General features: G+C 42.0%; 1 protein-coding gene across 1 annotated transcript in view; it reads left to right on the top strand.

Annotated features, from left to right (window-relative positions):
* Positions 1-20,320, top strand: part of DOK6 (docking protein 6) — a 1,609,598-nt gene extending 1,589,278 nt beyond the window's left edge. The window contains exon 10 of the mRNA XM_086967445.1: positions 19,512-20,320. Coding sequence (XP_086823571.1) covers positions 19,512-19,763 — 252 coding nt within the window. The 3' untranslated portion in view covers positions 19,764-20,320. The remainder of the gene's footprint in view (positions 1-19,511) is intronic.
* Positions 20,321-21,045: the final 725 nt, after the last annotated feature.

Here is a 21,045-nt window from a genome sequence, read left to right as displayed (position 1 = left end):
TCATATGTTATTGAATGCAGAAAGATGTGAGTTAAAAGATAGCCTCAGACAAAAACATAGTGCGACAGTGGCATTGTCAGAGTAATGTTTTCACAAATGCTTTGACGACGTGATATCTTGGCACCCATGCTATGAAACCATTCTATGAACAACATGCCTGTCACAAAAATCGCAAGTATCCAATTAGCAGCACAGTATGGTGGTAGCTTCATTATAGGGTGCCGGGTAGGAGCCTTAGCCTTTATATTTCAAATGTTTCAGTTCTTGTGCATGGGATTAAGAATTATTGTATCCTTATCACAGATTCCTCAGTATCTAATTGGGCAGTAAACTTTGCTTGGATCCAAAAGGACTAGGTGTCCTTCTTGTGAGGTGGTTCATTAGTAGGGATAAGTATGCACCTACCACTAGCAATAAGGCCACCAACACAATCTAAGGCCCAGACAAGGTCTCAATAAATTATTCCCTTGCTCAAGCCTTGGTAGCTGGTAGGTTTAACTCAGGAGACAGGTGTGTAAAGCATTTAAAAACAACAACACATTAAATAAGTAAGACTCAATACACAATTAAAATCTACAACCAACTGTTACAAATAGGAAATATTTTTATCTTTAAACTGACACCAAAACAAGGACACTATTCAGGCTGTCGAGAGACATTGTTCAGACTGCAAATGGAGATGCCGTTCATCTCAGAGGCTGCTGTGAGATCGTGAAGCGTGTGGTTAAGGACACCAATCGCTGCCGCTCTTGTGTGCCACAGAGAATGCTGCACATGCCTGGCTGGCTGTTGGAGCAGACCGGTGGCCAGGCAAACATAGCGGGCGTATATGGACTGAAAGGGGCATACCCCATGGGTCTCGGAGTCTGTGGCTAGACCGATCAGTTACAGGGTCCTGGTAGTCAGACCAGCTGTCCTGAGCCCTGCAGCCCTGAGCCTGTGAAGTCAAGAAGCCCTGAGGCGGTTGGCAAATTTAAGCTGACTGGAGCCACTCAGGCAAAATATGGTCAGTCTTTGGCATCAGGGGTAGATGTGCGAGGAGGAGTCTCCTTATTTTGCTCTAGTCCTCCCCACGCCCCTTGAACTTCAGGAGCCAAATCAATGTAATCAATTGAAGCTGAGATCATTTCTCTATTCTATTCTCCCCGCTTCGTTCTTCCCAAAAGAGCAAAGTGTGGACATGGTAGTGGTGGAATGCAATGAGAAATCACTGAATCCAGTGGCAGCAGATCCTAAAGAGAGGGGGGACACACTAGGTGATTGCAGCGCAGGAAGGCCTGAGAGCGGAGGTGTCCATTCTAGTAAGCTGGTGCAGTTGCTGCCCTGTGGCTCCACTGTATTCCCCCCTCGTCTACCCGTGCTCTCCATGAAGCCTGGTGAACCCTGGTTGCTGTGGTAATAAATCATTTGGGGTCAGTGTCTAAGTGACTCAGTGTTTCAATTGAGCTGCAAGGGAGCTACAAGGGAGACAGAGGAAAACACATCAGGAAAGCAGAGCAGAGTAGAAGAGAACATGGTGCTTTCCTACAATTATCATGCAATTACCATAAAAATGTGTTTAAAAAAAATAAAATCAACAAAATCTGTTGAAAAAAGCAGGTTCTCCATGGTAGAGCGTACGCTGAGGTCCAGAGGGAAGGGAAGTGGTAATGGGAGTACAAGCGGAGCAGATGGTTCCAAAAGAGCGGAATAAAAGCACAGTTAAGGAGTGGATTGGAGTTGAGAGAAAAATCCCACTCAGTGTAAGGGAACCTGGTGTCATAGAACTTACTTCCTCTTACCCTTCTGGCCAAGGTGGCATTTACCAGTTGGACTGCCCCAAGCTGGATTGCCATAAGGAAAGTGCAGGAGGGGTGTATGCTCCCAGCCTTTGTCTTCAATCTACCTCCTGTAATAGTGGTTGTATATTGGAATGCTCCATCACAAGAGGGGTTGCTACTGGAGGTCACCAGAAGGGAGTGGTTGCTTGTACCGTTGAGACCTAGGTATCTCCTCAAGAGGCTTTTTACAATGTTTTTTCTTCTTTGGTAACCCATAATTTTCTGGACAGGTCAGTTTGGCCAAAGGTTAAGATGATCTATTATCATTTGAAACCTTTGTGTGAATGTTCTGGTCAAGACTCAGAGGGCCTGGACTTATCATGTCTATACAATCTGATGGAGGTGGCCCAGGATACGAGGGGGCGGGTGCCTGGAACTAGATCCACAAGATCTTCATCGTCCCTAGTTTCTACGAAGAGAGCCAGTTTAGGTATAATATCAATTGAAACAGTTTGAAATTTGTAGCATGAATGTTTATCTCTTGCCGAGTGTGAAGCGTTTGAGGAATCAACTGATGGACTCAAGAGGGGGACTGATGAAAACAAACAAGATAATCATGAATTTCCAGGATAATGTTTCAGATTTTACCCAAGATCTGTCAATGCTGAATCTCCTTTCTTTAATGCAAGTTACTTTCCAGGGAACGTTAAAAGCTCTGATTTTGAATAATACGTAAAATGTTAAGCTTATCCAACTGCTCGAATCCATCAAGAAATCATTAATGGATGCAGACAAAGATGTTCCAGTGGAAGAGAGCCTAAGGATGTAATCTTCAAATCTGGCCCCCAGGTAATTCCCAAAGATGAGGTACACCCCTCTGCAGAAAGTGTTAATGGTAGGATCTTTGTTTCAAAACATCCATATCTAGTTTTCAGGAGAGGAAGTGTATTTGGGAAAAAAGGATCCTATCTAGATGTGCAGTTGTCTTGCTGTGGGCAGGAGGAAGAAGGAGACATCAAGAAAGGAGGGGTGGTAGAAATTGTAAAGACCATTTAATATTGGGTGATATAGCTCCTCCCAGCCAACCTGTTAGGTCACCAACCTTAAGGGTTTCTGCTATTAGGGGAAAACAAGTAAACATTGTAGAAAAAGGTGCCACTGATGGGCAATTTCGCAGGAAAGTCCCAAGAAATATATCATGCAATAATGCCTAGGCACATTGAGTCAGTCCAAAATGTAGGTTGGGTATTAGCCCAAATAGTAATCTAAAGATAGTCCATAAGATATTTATTTTTCCTCTATTTTCTTCTTTTCTCAAATATCCAAGCCAAAAACACACTGGCAGCCGAGCCGACACTTGTTTCGTCCAAATGACTTTTTCAAGGCTATATTATCAGGGTATATACACCCGGCACCCCGTAGAGCAACGACCCGGAGGCACGAATAAACGCGCAGATTCTGAAAGTCTGTGAAGACAAAATCAGTTTTGAAGAATCAGTCTTCTAAATTTTCACTGGATCCTGAGCGTTATGCAAAGTATCAATGTCTTGTAATCTTATTCGGGATATCTATGACCTGTCTTTGTCTCTACGAATTTCTGTACCTGCAGGCAAAAATTCACAGCATGGAGATTCCAAATCCCAGCAGTCTATGAGCCTTGAAAAAGTCCTTTGGACGAAACATGTGTCGGCTGCCAATGTGTTTTTGTGCTTGGATATTTGAGAAAAGAAGAAAATAAAGGAAAAATAAATATGTTATGGGCTATATTTTGATTACTATTTGGACTACTACATTTTGGACTGACTCAGTGTGCCTCTGCATTTGTGCATGTCATTTGTCAACTTGACGGGAAAGGTTTTCCTTGGAGTTTGTTTTTGTCTCTCTGAGTGTGGATGGAGACTTCTTGCTTAGAGAGTACCACACTATACTATACATGAGTATTACTTTCCGACAAATGTATTACTAAGATGTGCATTCGTAATTAGGCGTTGCCACCTCTGGGCTCCTGTGGAAAGTCCCAAGAAAAGTGTTTGGGGAATGGGAGAAGGAAAAGTAAGGAATATACAACAGTGTTAAAGGAGTGTGTTGTAACAAAAACAAAAATGTTAGGAACAATAGGAATTCCAAAAACTCCAAAGACCCTAGGGTGAGATCCTCTCCCAAATTGTTGGGTCAGGGTACTGAGTCTGTGAAAAGGAAACCCTTAGCACATCCTATTAGTGTTTCCCTAGGTCAGGTTGGTGATGTTTGTAAGCAGACGAGACCTCCAATGCTATTCCTAAAAATGCAATCTAGAATGAGCAGAAGGCACACATGTAGTAACCTCCTTAATAGGTCTAAACTGCTAAATGTATTTCCCAATATTAAAAGGCTAAGGAATATCTCTACAAAGGACTTGGCATTGGTTGGATTTAGAGAGATCACCGGGAAAGAAGTAACCAGAGTTTTGTTCTCCTCGAAAGAGGCAAAGAACTTAGTGGAAGCATCTCGTCTAGTCCTGCCTTCAAATGGCATTAGTCTCTGTGAAGAAGATGAGGAAACGTTTTTATGTGAACATGGTGGGTTAAAACAGAACCATGTCTATTTTGCTGGGCTTTTTGAGTAAATCGGAGATCAGATTTTGGGAGGAGTTGGTGTGAACATGATCGTTTGCAAGAAGGAATAGTTAGCTTAACGTTTTCCAACGATAGAGCAACAGTTTTAAGGAATCAAAACATGACCCACCACTGGAAGTTGGACTTGTCAAGGAGCGAAAGTAACCATGGAACTCATGGGTATATCCCCTGAGAAATGAGAGTTACTCGTTCAAAAACACTCAGGATTGTTACCTTCTGCCGTGGAGTGGTGATGATGCAGATGAGATTGATTGGCAGGAGATAGGGCATCATCAGCCCATTCACCTCCTGGTATGGAACATTTACTGATTCAAAACATTTACAGAAATGGAAATCAAAGGTAGATCTTGACGAATTAATCTATACTGTTCATCCAGGAAACCTGACTGTTGAGTGGAGAAGTGTGGCTCAGGGGTTAGAGGCAGCAGACCCGGAAGCTGAGATTGGTCCTGGACTAGGGTTCAATTCCCCGCCTCGGCGGGTCTTGGGCTCAAAAATTCCACGGACTTGATAATTCTCGTTCCGGTGCCTACTTGACTCATGGGTTCACACTCTGCGACTCTGGGCAATAGCTTGCTTAATCTCCACTACGGCCCCTCGCGGCGGGATGCCTGGCTTTCACCTTGTGGATACCCTGCTGGGGTTATCTCACAGGGGAATACCAGGACGGGTTCCCAAGGCAAGCGCCTTGATGCCTTTGGGTGATACGTGCGCTATATAAATCGCAATACATTTACATTTACATTGGAGTGCCCCATAGGGAAGGGGTTTGTTGCCAAAGTTCCAAATGCCAAGGCATCACAAAGAGAGAAGATCAATGGGTAGATTTTTAACACTGGTCTCAGTTTGCTGGGGGAGGAAAGCAACCAAGTTCCAAACCACTTGCATATGGATCCTTACTTGTCTAATTGGCATATGTACCAACCTCGGGGGGTCAAAGCAGACAATATGTCTAAATGTGTATGTACTGCCAATCCTCATTTTGCCTGACTGTGAACTACTGAATCTGGGTAATGATGTAAAAATATGATGTGTGACTTCCCATATGCTTTGTTGGTGGTAGGGGGAGATTTTAAGAAAGATCAGTTTTTAAAGATTGTGATGATGTAATGAAAGAATAACTCTCAGCTTCAAACATCCTGAAATGCATTTTTTTCAGGAAGCACTGGGGAAGGACATGCATGGGTTCTACATTGTCTACTTAAACTGAACCATGATGATATTCCAGCTGGAAAAACATTTCAACATGGTAATAGTAAATTACCCATAGATTATGTGATTGTTCCAGTCCTCCCGTTTCAACGGGTGGAACATTTTAGAGTCCTAGATATGGGGCTCAGTGATCATTTTGCTCTTAGCTTGGAGCTTAAAGAGGTTTTTCTACAACGTTCAAATGCCACTGGTGACCTAAATGTTGTGAATTACAAGAGAATTTGAGTTCAGATTAGGGAAGATGTACGGCATGCACTCTCTTTAGTTGAATTTGAACCTTTCTGTTTAGAAGTAGGAAATGATGCATGTGATTGGTATGATAGATTAACAAAACAACTGCTAGCCCAGTTTAAGCTAGAAAAAGGAGGCCCACACCCAAATAATAGCCTAAATGGTAAGGGGAAAACCTGGTATCGCGATGAATGTCGGGAGGGTAGAAGGGTGGTAAACAGGACCCACCTCTACTCAAAGCTAAAAGCAATGATAGCAGCAAAAACTGCTTATCAGAAATTATGTGGTCACAAAAGGAGTGAGTTCTGTGGGTTAAACTGGGAGGAAATGCTATCAAGGCTGGTTGATAGAGATAGCAAGCGGTTTTGGCAACTAGCGAACAATGTAACTCTCTTATCACCATCCTCTCTTGAGTCTTGAGACCCAAATACCTGAGGAAGACTGGTTTGTTTTTATCGCCTCTTTGTACAAGGATGCAAGTCATGAGACTATATTAGTGGTGCAGTAGATTCTGAAGTGATATCTAATGAACAGTCTGCAGTATTCCTGTTGGAAATAATTAGTAATATGAAAGCTTGCAGGGTAGGAGGTCCAGATGGCCATCCTTTGGTGATGTTCAAAAAGGAAACAGGGATCCATTTTGAGCAGTTTTGCCAGTGGGTAACATTGTCTTGTTCCTTCCCTGAATCTTGAAAGTTTGCTATAGTGAAGCCCATTCATAAAAAGGGCTAGATGGATCAGTTGGCTTATTATCACCTGATTTCTCTTTTAGATATCCAGTCCCAACTTTATGACCAAACATTGTTAAAATACCCAGCAGCCTGGGCCTTCGACATCGGATTGATTGCAGCGGAGCAGGGAGGATTTAGGCCAAACCACTCTATGATGGACCACTGTTTCACGCTGTGGGGAGTCGCAAAGAAGTCAATGGAGTCAGCAGGTGGCCTTTGCTGCTGTTTCGTTGACTTCCAAGCAGCTTTTGACAGAGTTGACAGAGGTCCCCTTTGGCGCAAATCACAGCAGTGGAAGATATCGGGAGCCCTGTTCAGCCTGGTGATTAGGCTCCATAGGGGCAACTGGGTACAGATTGACCTTAATGGGCATAGAAGCCTGACTAGAAAAATTCCGATTGAAAACGGTTTGCGACAGGGTTGCATTCTGGCACCACTGCTGTTTAATCTATTGATTGCAGACTTCCCCCAGATGTTACGTGATACGCAAATTTTTTATCAAAGGTTGGAGGTAGTCATATTAGCTTCCTCGTGTATGTGGACAATCTAGTAGTGATGGACTCCACGCCTATAGGGCTGCAATGAAAACTAAACGCCCTAAATTCCTACTGTCTAGAAAACAAATAAACAAGGAATGTTGACAAGACAAAAACAATGGTTTTTGCCTAGAGGAAAAGGAAATTCACGTGGTTCCTAGGTGATATGCATTTAGAGCAGGTTAGAGAGTACAAATATCTAGGTGTAACCTTTACAGACGACTTGAGGTGGGATAAACAAATGGCTTCCTGGTGACTTGTTCTATCCACAGTAGTGAATGAGGTGAAAAGATTTGAGCATGTTTGTGATCCATACCTTTGAGCCATAAGTAAATTCATACAGGGTAAGCTAATCCCACAGTCCCTTTATGGAGCAGAGATGTTGTCTTGGGATCATGGGAAGGTTTAGAAATTTATTCTTTGAAATTGCTCTCCTAGAACTCCCCTTAAATGCTATGATTCAAGCTGCAAGGAACGAGTTAAGAACTGTAGCCTGGAGTGCCCTGGCAGATGCCAGAGCCTTGCATTTCTATTTTTCTCTTAAAGATGGAATGTCTGGTGATAAATTGTCAGAGAAAATCTTACCAGAAATTATGCTAATTCACGCAGAAAAAAGAATCCTTTGGTAATGATGCTGAAGCGTTTGGGGTCCCAGAGTTGCGCACTGAAAGAGGGGAAGTGGCCCAGACAACCCCAATAAAGAGTACTCTCAGGCAAAGTGCTCTAGAATCTAGCTGGAGAGAGGATTTGCACTATCTCAAAGTCAAAAGCGCAGTTATTCCCTACTCAAGCTCTCTGGAGAGCATGGATCTGTTCCTTAACTGTATAACATTCCAGACTAGCGCATATGTAACAAAGTGTTGCATTTGAAGGTGGTAATTGACCCCGGATGGCGTATCAAGGGACTACAAATTGATGTTGCTAAGAACAATAGGCAGTGCCTCTGTAAGCGAGGTATGAAATATTCAGTGAGCTTTATATTGATGGATTAAGCATTCTTCATGGTAGAAAGGAAAAAGTTACTCTTACCTGTATTTAAAAAATATGGAATCCAAATGAGGGAACTGGGTCAGGATTTGATACATGACCTTAGGTTCTGAGATGTAGCTATAACCATTGGACAGTATTTGTGAAAAATCTCAGACACCGGTAATATTACCCTTTTTTAGGATTTTAATATAAGGCTGACAATGGTGCTTTTTTCTTTTTACTTAGTAAGGAAATTTTTATTGCAATGAGAGGATTTCCTAATAGGAATATGTTAGAAGACGAGAAGTATGTCTCAAACAGAAACAAGATTTAGAGAGATCATTGAAGTAGCGATAAACTGCTATGCACTTTGTACTTTATAAATGCAGATTGGAGTAATACGTGCTGTAAATATGTGTGAGATCTTGGGCTGTGACCTATATGGAAGCCCCCCCAGGTAGACCCATCCTTTCAGGTTGCGGTTCAATTGTAGAACCCTTAGGGAAGTATATTGACTTTTTCATTAAAGATTTGGTAAAAGACACAACTACCTATATCAAAGACACAACACATCTAATAAATCTCATTGAATCACATCCATACCATCCTGACTCAGAACTTCTAGTTACTCTAGACATAGAGTCTTTATACACAAATATCCCCCAACAGAAGGGGATGGATGTGATCCGCAAACATCTTAATAACCGACCAGCGCCTCATCGAGTCCCTACAGACTTCATAATGAACTTACTAGAGATCGCCCTTACCAAAAACTATTTCATGTTTAAAGATACCTATTATAGACAATGCAAAGGTACTTCCATGGGGGCAATTTTTGCCCCCAATTTTGCCATACTTTTTCTAGATGACCTTGAGTCAAACATCATTCTAAACTCTGACAACCCGTACCACGACAACATTCTTAGCTGGCGCAGATACATAGATGATGTGCTCATGATCTGGAAAGGGGATGAAGGCACACTAAAAGACTATTGCGAGTGGCTCAATAACAGCCAAACTGATCTTAAATTCACCTACAATTTTGACAGATATCAGGTTGATTACCTAGATGTCACAATCAAATGTCATGAGGAACAGCTATATACAACACTTTTTAGAAAGCCTACAGAGCGCAATACGCTCCTAGAATATCATAGTGCACACTCAAGGGCCCTCAGGGATGGCCTTCCCTACAGCCAGTTCCTCAGAATTAGGTGCAATTGTAAGTTCAAACAGGACTTCTTTCTAGCGGCGGAAACCCTGTGTACCAAATTGATGAGTAGAGGCTACCCCAAAAAGCTTGTAAGAAGAGCTATGAAACCGGCTTGGTATGCCCATAGACAACATATTCTACAATCCAAAAAGAAGGAACCTCTAAAAAGAATAACCTGTGTGACGACATTCAGTACAGTTAGCAATAAGCTCTGTAAAGTAATTAAAAACACTGGCCTGTACTGGACCCTTTAGAACTTGATACAGGGACCCCTTTATTCTCTTATAAAAGAGGACGCAATCTCAAAGGTCATTTAGTGAGAGCTGCCACTACAACTATAAAAAATACCACCATTGAGACCTGTCTGAATCTTCCACCTATTGTAGGACACTACAAATGTAACAACTGCACTGCATGCGATTTCACTACCAATACCAAAGTGTTTGAATATGAAAATTATAAACATAAACTAAAGTCTTTTATGAACTGTAATTCGAAAAACGTCATATATTGTATCCAATGTCCGTGCCAAAAACTGTATATTGGCCAAACCACTCAACAGATAAAAACCAGGATTTCGCAACATCGGAGCAGAATTCGCTGTAAGGTAACAACAGCACCCCTTGTGGAACATTATGTGAAACACGGACACTCTGAAAATGATCTACGATGGCAGGTTGTGGACCAACTACTGCCCAATGCAAGAGGGGGCAATCAACAGACAATCTTGAACCGCCTCGAATGTAAATGGATTCTTTTATGTAAAAGCATTGAGAAAGGACTCAACACTTTGGATGAGTGGAACAGCTGTGACTAACTCAACACTTTGGATGAATGGAACAGCTGTGGCTAACTCAATACTCTACTTTTCAAGCACTATTATTACCAACAACTCTCATGCAATATAATGCTTGAAATGGATCTGCAATATGATAACTAAAAGCTATATTTACCAGTACTTATTATATTATATTATATTGTGATATGTAATGTACTAGGAACTGTCTCCGCTTAAATCTCCATGTAATTTCACGCTAATAGTGCACTAACTGTCAGGCATGCGCGTTTCTACAGCGCAGGGCACATGCGCGTAACAGACACCTTACCGCGCATGCGCCTGCTAAAAAGCAGGAGGTAAACACTAATGCGCGAGCAAAACGCCGAAGCAGCGAGGCAGGGATAGCCGAACCGCGGAGCACGGTGATCAAGTAAGTTAATGTAGAGAATGTCCCCGCTCTTTCTACAGGTCAACAAAAGCGACTTGTTGGAAGTAATACTTAAAGATTACATTCTAACGCTACCCTTATTCTTCGTCCCCAGCTCCCGCCGGGAAGCTATACCGCGACTAATAACTGGTAACGTTTTTTCTACTGTCTGAATATGTCTAAAGCATGGTTCTCAATTAACCATCGCTTTTAAAACCTACCCTTATTACCACTCTAGGTCTACCCAGCAAAAATCATTACTTTAACCACTGCAAACAATACCTGAATTCTATGGGTAATTTTCATAAATAATCTATAGCGTTTTAAAATTTTTACCAATAGAACCTTTACAAAAAACTTCAATGTTTGGTTTGTTTTGCTCACAGATAGTGCTGAAAACGCTACACCCAGACGAGTTTAAATCGGTCTGCCTTTGACAATAGCACACTCAGTAAGTTTCCCGCTTTTAACTTTAGTGATCGTAGAAAACATTGCGGTGATCACTCTATGAATGATTCCGTCCTTATCTTTCAGGCAGTTGGAATCTTTCACAAAAGCCTGAGAATCTTGAGTTTATATACTTGATGGAAATTAATTCAACCATCTTTCATAGTAAGTCAATTCTGAAAAGCGCGCACCTATGCAATTTACCTAAAGCGCGAAAATAACCCTGTTCGTCAAATTACTCAAGAAACTCCCACCTATGCAATTTACCTAAACAGCGCGAAAAACAGCCTTGTTCGCCAAATTACTCAAAACCCCCAAAAAAGCACGTTTAATTCACGGTTGCCTATTTCTAATAATTACATAGAAATGAGCATGTGCATGGTTTATATGCCACTGGGAGCACTATACCACTATGTTAAGAAATAAGTTAAAGTAGGGTCAAAGTACTAAAATTGCTTTATTTTACCACTGTTTCAGGAAGCTCACAATGTCCTGATGATGATCTAGAGTTGTTTAGATCGAAAGGCCGTCGACCTATTCAAGGAAACTCCCCTACTCAATGTATATATTTTTGCGGGAATTACCTTTGTTTGTGACACTTTGTATATAGTTTTATTTTAAGCTTCTCACTCAGTCACTATAAGCACTTTGTCACTTGTGTGAGCACCTGAAAAAAACATTTTGTACTTTAAAACATAAATAGAATATTCTAGTTGTATGTTACCCTACAAAACTCTCTCCCAGAATTGATTTTAGTACCATAGTAATATCCTACCCTATCAGGACCTTTTGAGGCCACCATAAACCATTGTTTTTTCCTATAATGTGAAAATATATTGAGGCATCGTGCGGAGAAATATTAATGTTTATCTAATTGTATAAATTGTAAGTACATGGAGTCAGAAGATATAATCATGAATTGTTGTTTTAGGCTATTTAAAAAAATGTTTTATAATTTTATGAATTGTGTGTATATTTCTTTAAGAATTTATTTCTTGAAAAAAAGTATTTCTGACTTTGTGACCAAAACGATAAAAATCCAGTGTAGGAAACTGGAGAGAGGAAGTTTTAAAGAATAAACACTTTCTAGTGCTTAAAAAACAAAAGTACATGGAGTTAGAAGATATAATCATGAATTGTTGTTTTAGGTTAATTAAAAAAATGTTTTATAATTTTATGAATTGTGTGTATATTTCTTTAAGAATTTATTTCGTGAAAAAAAGTATTTCTGACTTTGTGACCAAAATGATAAAATCCAGTGTAGGAAACTGGAGAGAGGAAGTTTTAAAGAATAAACACTTTCTAGTGCTTAAAAAACAATCACACCAAATTGTGGCATCTGGTTATGCTTGACCAGGACAAAGTCAAAATTTGAGGCCAATCCCGATGGAACCCTGGTCTGAAACTAAGTCGGAGGCCAGTTCAAAATTTTACCTTCACACTTCGAAACTTTTGCGGAGGATTTTCTCTTGTCGTCAAGCAAGGCTCCACTTCAAGCCAGGGTTCTAGTCAATGACAGAAGTTTGGATTTGCACAAGGCCTCGGTGAGATCCTAGAAGTCTTGAGCTTTAGTGGGATTAATGTGATATCCAGGCAGAGTTGTGGTTCGACGTTTGATGCTTGTCTCTCATTGACGAGTTGGTCACCTGATGGAGCTTTTTCACAAAAGTTCACAAAAATGTTCCAAACTTCAGGAGGCGCTTCTTGAAGTTCCTTTTGGGAGTTCAAAGTGTCCACAAACAAGATACAAGGTTCCAGAGTATTTGAGTCGCTCCTCAGAAGTTGGGACTACATTTCCCAACATTCAGCTGGCCAAATCCTTTAAAGCCCAACTGAAGGTGGTCAGCAGGGTTCTTCTTGATGGATATGATGTAGGTGGAGCTCTTTTAATCTTTTGCTTTCAGGGAGTCCACTCTTTCTCCTTTTGAAGCAAGGCAAAGACTTACGGCTGTAGTTCCTTAGTGTGCAGTGGGTGCAGTCATTCAGAGTCCTCTTGGTGCAGGTCAGGGTTCCAGCAGGGCAGGGCAGTCCTTCTTCTCCTTGTGTTTCAGGCAGGGGATCCCATTGGCTATCCAGCTCTCCCATATTTATCCAGTGTTCTGGGGCGACAAGCAGGGGCAACCCTGTCTACTCTATTTTCAAATTCAAAATGGTGAAACTTTCTCCTTGGGGATAGGATCTGGCTAAGCTAACCTACTTGTGAGGCTCATTTCCCTAAAACCTCCCCTTCCAGATCTCCTGCAAATTCCTCCAATCCTGGTGCTCCCATCTGGCAGGGGTGTACAAAAAAGAGGCGGTGGCCTGGCTTGCAGTCTTACTGTCATACTCTCTTTGAAGATCAGTTTGTCTACCCAGCCCCCTTCGTCGCCTGTTCCCTGCAGCTGCAGATCTCCCCAACCAGATATCCTCTGTCTATAGAGTATGCCACTTATTACCTCATCAAAGCACTTTGGCTCAGCCTGTCAAGACTGGTCAATTAGGAGATGCTGCTAGAAGGCTGGATTTTAGCTCACAAAAAGGAAGGTTGTATAACTTATTTCTGCACTAGTTATGATAAATTCAACAGTGATAAGTTGCTGGATTTATCATTACCAATCTTTCAACTCCTGTCAATAGTTATATGTTAGTAAAGTATTCCCATCCTAGCCTATGCAGCTACAATGCTAAAATAGGGAAAATAAATTGGCAGTTTTTCCCCTCACAAGGGAATATAAATTATCCATTTGCATATAATATCAATTTAAAAGCAGCACGAAAGCAGGGCTGCCTTTTAAAATGACAGCAGGCAACACAGCAGTGCACACTTAAGTGCATTAAATCTGCTGGGACCCTAAATGTACATGCCCTACCATAAATAAGGGGTAATTACAGGTAGGTTGTCAGTACCAATTGTATTCACACCTAATTACCATATAGCTTTTAATCAGAGCACTGGCCCTGGGCCTGGTTAGCTGACCCCATGGCACAGTCAGAGTCAGTTTCCACCAATATCAGTCAAAAAATAGGGGTGATCAGGGAAAAAAGGATGACTTTCCCACAACAGTCATGAAATTAGTAGAATGTAATGTCAGGATTCCAGGTCGGAGGCCCTGAGGGCAGGCAGGCGGTACTGTACCCCAGCTGTAACAACTGCCTTTTGCTAATGCTGGGTCCTAAATTAACTGGTAACCAAGTATCCCTTTTTAGCACTTGACTCTCTGTGTTGCGAGGCAGCATAATCCAAGGCCATTTATTTTTTTATTAGTTCTAAGCTAGACAGTGCTAGCACTGTCTCTTCGAAACATATTGTGTATACTGTGTGTGCTTCAGTCCGCCCATAGGCTTCCCATTTGCTGACTCCATCATTGTTCTTCCATTCTTTCTCTCCACTTGTCCATGGCATGCATTTGTCATGCGGCTTGCTATGTTTGGCCCTCACCGAGAGCAGGGACCAAGTATCATATCAAGCCACTGGTCACCATTTTACAATCTGTTTTAGGGACTACTTCTTTCTTATTTTTTTAAAAGTTCTTTTTATTGCAAGTAAAGCAAACAAAAGAACAGTGACAGTAAGCATTATACAATGCAGCATCAAGAAACAAGCTCTCTGTTACCGCACGCCTCCCCAATCAAATTACAAGGCAACATTATGGTCTGGGCACCCCAGATCTACAGGATTAAAACCAGTGCTGTCAATAGGGGCACACAACCCCCTTGGTGATCATTCCATTTCCCCCATATCTTGGCCCAGTTTTGGGGGCAACCTCTGCTTTCATAATCTACTCTCTCCCCCAACATGCACCAATCCATGTTCCATTTCCACTCACTCAGTTGTGGTGCTAGTTCCCCTCCCCACATACAAGCAATATTGTGCTTACCGACCATCATCCCTAATGACATCCAGATCTGGTTCATACAAGTAAGATCAGTCATCTCCCAAACATTCAGGAGACACCACATTGCGGAGGCCTCCATGTTGCCCTGTTAAGAAAAAGGGGTAACCCTGTGTCCCTCAGAACACTGAAAGTCACTTCATATTTGACAGTCACTACAAGCATTGAATGTTATCTAAGAATGATTACAATTCAGATACCAAATTTTGGGAATTTTTTTTATACAATTGATTGATTACATGACTTAAAGCTTTTGAGCATTTATTTCTCAAATTGTTGGGCTTGTATCAGAGAGTTTGTGTTCTCATTAATGAGTGTTCCCAGAAGTAATTGGTCCGACCCAACAGAACCGTTTTTCATTTAAACTCCATGTTGCCCTGCACACATAGTTGACTCCCAGTAGTGCTGGATTCCTGGTCAGCTCCATAACAAATGGAAGAATGTGCAGCAATTCCTGGGACACAGTGCAGTTGTTGCCCTGCCCATCTTTACCATGGTAGTGCAAGTGTAATAGCATCTACGTAGGATTTTTAACTGTACAAATCAGAACCTCAATCTTATTGCCACCTCTCAGCGGGAAGCCAAGGCCTCCGGCCACTCGTCATCCTCCAGGCCCCCAGATCTCACTCCCAGTGCTCCCACAAACGAATTAGGATATCAGGTGGGTTATTAATCAATTTATGGTAAGTAAAGGAGATACGTGTTCCTTTCTTTAACAGCAATTGACACAATTGGTCCTGTTTTCATTCCCCTCCTCCCTTTCCCACAGATCTTCTATCGCTCATCTCGTCCGTGCTTTCTGCTTTGCTTAAACCCATCACGACCCACTTTCCAGTTAATTTTCATTAATAAGTCGACAGCACCTTTAAACTGAAACATGTTATATTTGCCAGTGCTTGTATTTGCTCGTGCTCACCCACATGCCCAAATGTACATTTCTTACCTTTTAAATTTACTACACCCTCCCCACATCTGCTGCCTGGGCCCAACTTAGGGGTGACTTATATGTAATAAAAGGGAAGGTTTGGGCCTGGCAAGTAAGCTAACTTGTCAGGCCGAAAGGGCAGTGTAAAACTGCACACACAGGCCCTGTAGCGGCAGGCCTGAGACATGTGTAAAGGGCTACTGAAGTCGGTGGCACAATCAGTGCTGTAGGTGTACCAATAGCATTCAGTGTACAGGCCCTGGGCACATATAGTGCACTTTTACTAAGGACTTATAAGTAAATGAAATATGCCAATTGTGGATAAGCCAATGTTACCATGTTTTGAGTACAGAGTATATTCACTTTAGCACTGGTAATGTGTCCAGAGTCCTAAAGCCAGCAGAAATGAAGTCAGCAAAAACAGGAGGCCTGAAGGCAAAAAGTCAGGGCAAACCATGCAAAGGATGCCAGGTCTAACAGACATAGAAATGCAGCGTGCCTCCTTTCAGATAAAGCATTTATCGGGGGAATGCATAGTTTTCTGTTGGAAAGAAAGCACCTCACGGCATGTTTTGTGACACGCTGAAAAGATTTCACACCTACCAAATTGGCTTCATGGAAGCACAGTTTGTTATGCAGGTCCTATCGTCTGGCAAGGGAGCCTAGAAGTAGTGATGCTTACCACATGGTCAGTCTAGCACTAGGGGCCCACTGTTCATGTTTTACTCTGACTGCGAATGGATTCCAAAGAGGTGAATAAATAAGAGCAAACATAGCTCATATCAGAACTACCTTTTACTGAAAGCATACTATTTATATATTTAATTTCAAGAGTTTTCTAAAGAGAAAATATCACCTGAGGGTATGAGAGTGATGTACATGGTACTCGTTTAACTAATACAAAGTGGTACAAATTGAGATATGCACATGCCCTTATTACAATTTACCAAAATGTACGGAGTGTACCAGAGCACTTTTCAAGGGAATCGTTTCAGTATTCTAAGGGCGTACAAACTTGGGAATTACAAAGAGACTTCCAGTGGCATGTGTAGACCCACACCATTGTTAATAGTTGCACATAGGTTGTAAAGGGAGCATTTCCTTAGGAGAGTTTTGTTAGTCGTTTAAACAGGTATAGTTATAGGTAGCACCTACCCTCAAATGGTGGATTATCTTGGGGTGTAGTCCATGTCACATCATTCCCCATCCCATCATCGTCGGGGCAGGCATATCTCAACTGCTTTGCCAAGCAGTCCGGTATTATGATGTGTGACCCTGGGCTCCCATTGTGTAGGCTGCACGGGGAACACCCTCCTGGGATCTCTTGTTGAGTTTTTCCACGAGTTTTGGTTTCCCATGGTGTTCAGCTAGTTGTTGTGTGTTCCTGAGGGAAAACTTTTGTCATCAGTATTGTTTTCACCTCCTCATGGAAAATAGTATTCAATGGATTGGTGCTAGTTTCTAGTACCAGAGACTTCCAGATTCTGGGGGCTGCTTTTTGAATCTGAAATTTCAGGAGGAAGGAATTTGTGATGCCCCATTCCTATTGGAGTTAGTTTACTGGTGATGGGCATGAACTCTGCAAATACTTGTGAGCCTCAATGTTGTCTTTGTCCGCAACTTTCAAAGTCTAAAGTTAATAATACATTGTGTATACTTCATGTCTTATCTTCATTTTCCTATGTACTGCAAAGCAGAATTAGGTGACTTCATTAACAACATCTGTTGCACCTTTTGGAGACAAACCTCTACCTATGCCATCATTACGAGTTTGCAGGATTTTGGGGCCACTATAGTGTGGGGTCAGACTCTTCCAGCCGGTATCCCCACACCACAATAGGGCAATTACAAGATAAGTTCTCTTAGTGTGGCATAACCAACAGACTAGTAAATATCGGATGCTAACGGCCAATAAGAATCAATGGGAATTGCATGCGCAATTTGCGAGTACCAAATAGTTACTCGCAAATTGCGCATGCAATTTCAAGGGTGCCAAAAGGACACCCTGTAGCGCCGGGACACCCCCTTCGGGGGTAGCCGCGCGCTTTATAAGCTTCTTAAATAAATGCACCCCTGCATCTGCGAATCTGCCCCTTTGCGACACAAAAAACAATGATGCTTGTGCCCCTAAGGGCCTTATTTATGAACCCTTTACGCTGCCATGGCGTCACTTTTTGTGACGCTGCGGTGACGTAAAATGTGTGCCACAATGAGCCATATTTACAAAGTGATGCATGTAGGCAGATGCATCGCTTTGTAAACCCATGCCTTACATTATATCTGCAACAAGTATAATGTATGCAGGGTAGGCTTGTAGAAGTGTTGCAGTGAAATCTATGAGATTTCACTGCAACACTTCTAGGACACCACTTCGTCAAATCCTTACGCCTGCCTCACAGCAGGCATAAACAGTGACTCAGGCCCTTTCACATGGGGTTTGCAAACATTCCTGGATTGCAGCTGTTTTCAAACACACCCCAGCACTGTGCCACTTTTTCGCCTACAGATACGCCAGGAATACTGACGTACCTGTAAATACTTGCAACACAGAGTTCCATAAAGTAAATACGGCGCATCCATGGTGTTGCAAGGAGGGTGCACTGAAAAGTGTTGCATGCCTATTTTCACGCAGCAGTGCAACACTTTTCCTAAATCAACCCTAACATTTTTGCCTGTTCAGAGGAAGTGCCAGTATGGGTCATAGGTCCTTGGCAGAGGGTCGGGGATTAAAGTAGGCCAGAAGAGGGTAGGTTTAGGCCCAATTTATACCCCCTTTGGTGCCGGCACACTATCTATGGGAATCTACCCAGTATTTATCACCTGCTAACAGACAGAAATGTGAATTACAGAACTTTGCTGTACATTAGGTGATGTCTGGTTTTCAGGAGTTGATTGCTGATCATAACCAGGTATATCCCTTTGATATGTTAGTAGAAAGAGTTCCATGACCTTATAAAGAAAGTTCTCTCAGCATATAAAGGAACTCAGCCTTCCACCTTGTTGCTCTACATGGTCACAGAACTCCAAAGTGACAGTGGCTTTATTATGTACGGATGGAGTTACTTTACCTCATTTAATATTAGTAGTAGTAGTGGTAATTCTATTGTCAGTGTTACTAATGTTGATGTTATTGTTGGAATTATATCATATAGCAATATTTCAAGACAATGTTTCAGATCATTATGAACATGTTTCGTGACAGTAAAGCACTCCAAGTCTAAGTTACTCTGATGACCAATTATGCCAAGAGAATTACCTCAAAATGTTCCCACATCAATGTGTTTTTAAAGTGTAATGCCTGCAATTTGAAATGCAGTTTAACTCATATGCTGCATACCTGTTTGCTTGTATTCAAACATAAAGAAATGAGAAGTTACTAAGACCTAAAAATTGCAAAATGTTGTGAAGTAGCACATGATCTTCAAACAGGGAGCCATTTCCAGGCGCGGCTCGTGCATGTAAGAGCAGTGTGGCGGGTGGGGGGTCAATAGACAACGATGAGGGAGACTAAAATAAAAAAAACTAGAAACTCTTTTTATATTAAAACTTTCTCTCGTCGTCGTCTGTCGACTCCTTTCCCACCCTGCCACACCCCTCTTACCTGCATGGGCCACACATGGCCATTTCAGCGCAAGGGTTCATGCCAGTAAGTGGTTTAGACACACACATTGATCCATACATATTTTCCTTGAGGCAAGAGACAACACTCCCCAACTTATTTCTATAAACATAATTTGGATTGTGTCATACTATTGTCATTCTTTTCTAATAGAGTGTACTGTGGTTCTCTTCCAGGTTACTGTGTCAGTGCAGCAGAGATGTCTCATGCACAGACGTTTCCCAGTGGCGCCTCAGAGCAGAGCGCGGAGCACCAGCAGTCCCTGTCGCTGTTTCATGGGTTTGGATCCACCCATCGCGCACCCATCCTCCCATGACCTACAGAAACCCATAGACCCAAGAGACAGTCTAGGTTGGAACCTGCAAGTAGGGCCTGGAAGTCACCTACGCCCTCTACATCCGCGAAAGACAAATTACAGTGAGAACTGAATCACATCTGTCCGACCATGAAGGAGTTGGTGGAAATGGAGATCCTGCCTCAGGGCAAAGGATAAGTCTATCATTTACTGAAAGTTTCTTTGATCCACATAGAGGAAGAAACCACAGAATTCTAGGTGTAAAAGATACATTTAATTACAGGACAAAGAGGAAGTGGAAAAATCTGCGTGGAAGACCACATATGCTTTCGGATCTGTCGAACCATGCCACCTTTTGCATAGACGGTTGACCTGTACGCGGGAGATTACCCATCTAAAATGACAAAATCATTCAACACTTAGCTCTTAATTTCAGCAACTTGCAAGTCCATGGATTACACCCCACAGTTCCATGGGCTGTGTCCACAGTTGCATGGATTGCACCTCACAGTTCCACGGGTTCTAGCAGCAACATGGAACTTCAGGGGTGTGGCAGTGGTCAGCAGTTTCACATGTTGCAGCAGAGGTTCTGACCACAGTCATGCATTCTAAGAAGATTGCAGTGCTTTGCCATCCTTACTTATGTTATATGCCATTCAGATTGCAATGATAAGGTGCCATATGTCAGCCCCTTACACCTATGGGACAAGTGTTTAGTGTATTAAAAATGTATTCATGATACAACATATTTATTTTGACGATGTGTAGATGTCGAGATGAACATTTTGTTTGATGTAAAATGTAACAAAAAGAAACGAGAAGCACATTTAGAAAAATGGATGAGCAACCCCTAATGAGATGTAACTTGTATTGCACATGCCATGTTGCAGAATTTCTAGTGGATGTGACCTTGGTTTTTAAAGTCAGTCACACTGAGTATAACATTGCTAAGCAATTTGGATCTACATATTAAAATATCATTGGAGTCTTTGTGTTACCTACAAGTAATTGACACAGATTCATACTACTGCTACACAAAAACCCGCCCCCTCGTTGCTTCTCTGCTTTTCTATTGGCTGTCCAATAATCCACTCCCAATCGCTGAGAAAAACCTTCTGACAAAAAGTGAGCAAGGCCAGCAACTATTGGAATTGAGTGATCGCCATGTACAGCCACATAAATGTAGTTTCTGCTACAGAAATAAATACACTTTTCAGGCGCGATAGCCTCAATTCATGAGCAGCAGGCGCTAGACTAGAACAGATTTCATAATTGGCCGAAGCAGGCACAGCATTAGTTTTCTGAAAAAGGACATTAATCGCTACCTGCAGTGCCCAGCTGGAGGGTGAATCTCAGAGTGTTTCTTTATATAATTGTGCCAATGCATGCTATTTTTAAACGAAAGGACCATGTTT

This window comes from Lissotriton vulgaris, chromosome 4_1 (assembly GCF_964263255.1).
Source record: "Lissotriton vulgaris chromosome 4_1, aLisVul1.2, whole genome shotgun sequence".
Taxonomy (NCBI): Eukaryota; Metazoa; Chordata; class Amphibia; order Caudata; family Salamandridae; genus Lissotriton; species Lissotriton vulgaris.
This window is presented reverse-complemented; position numbering and strand designations above follow the sequence as displayed.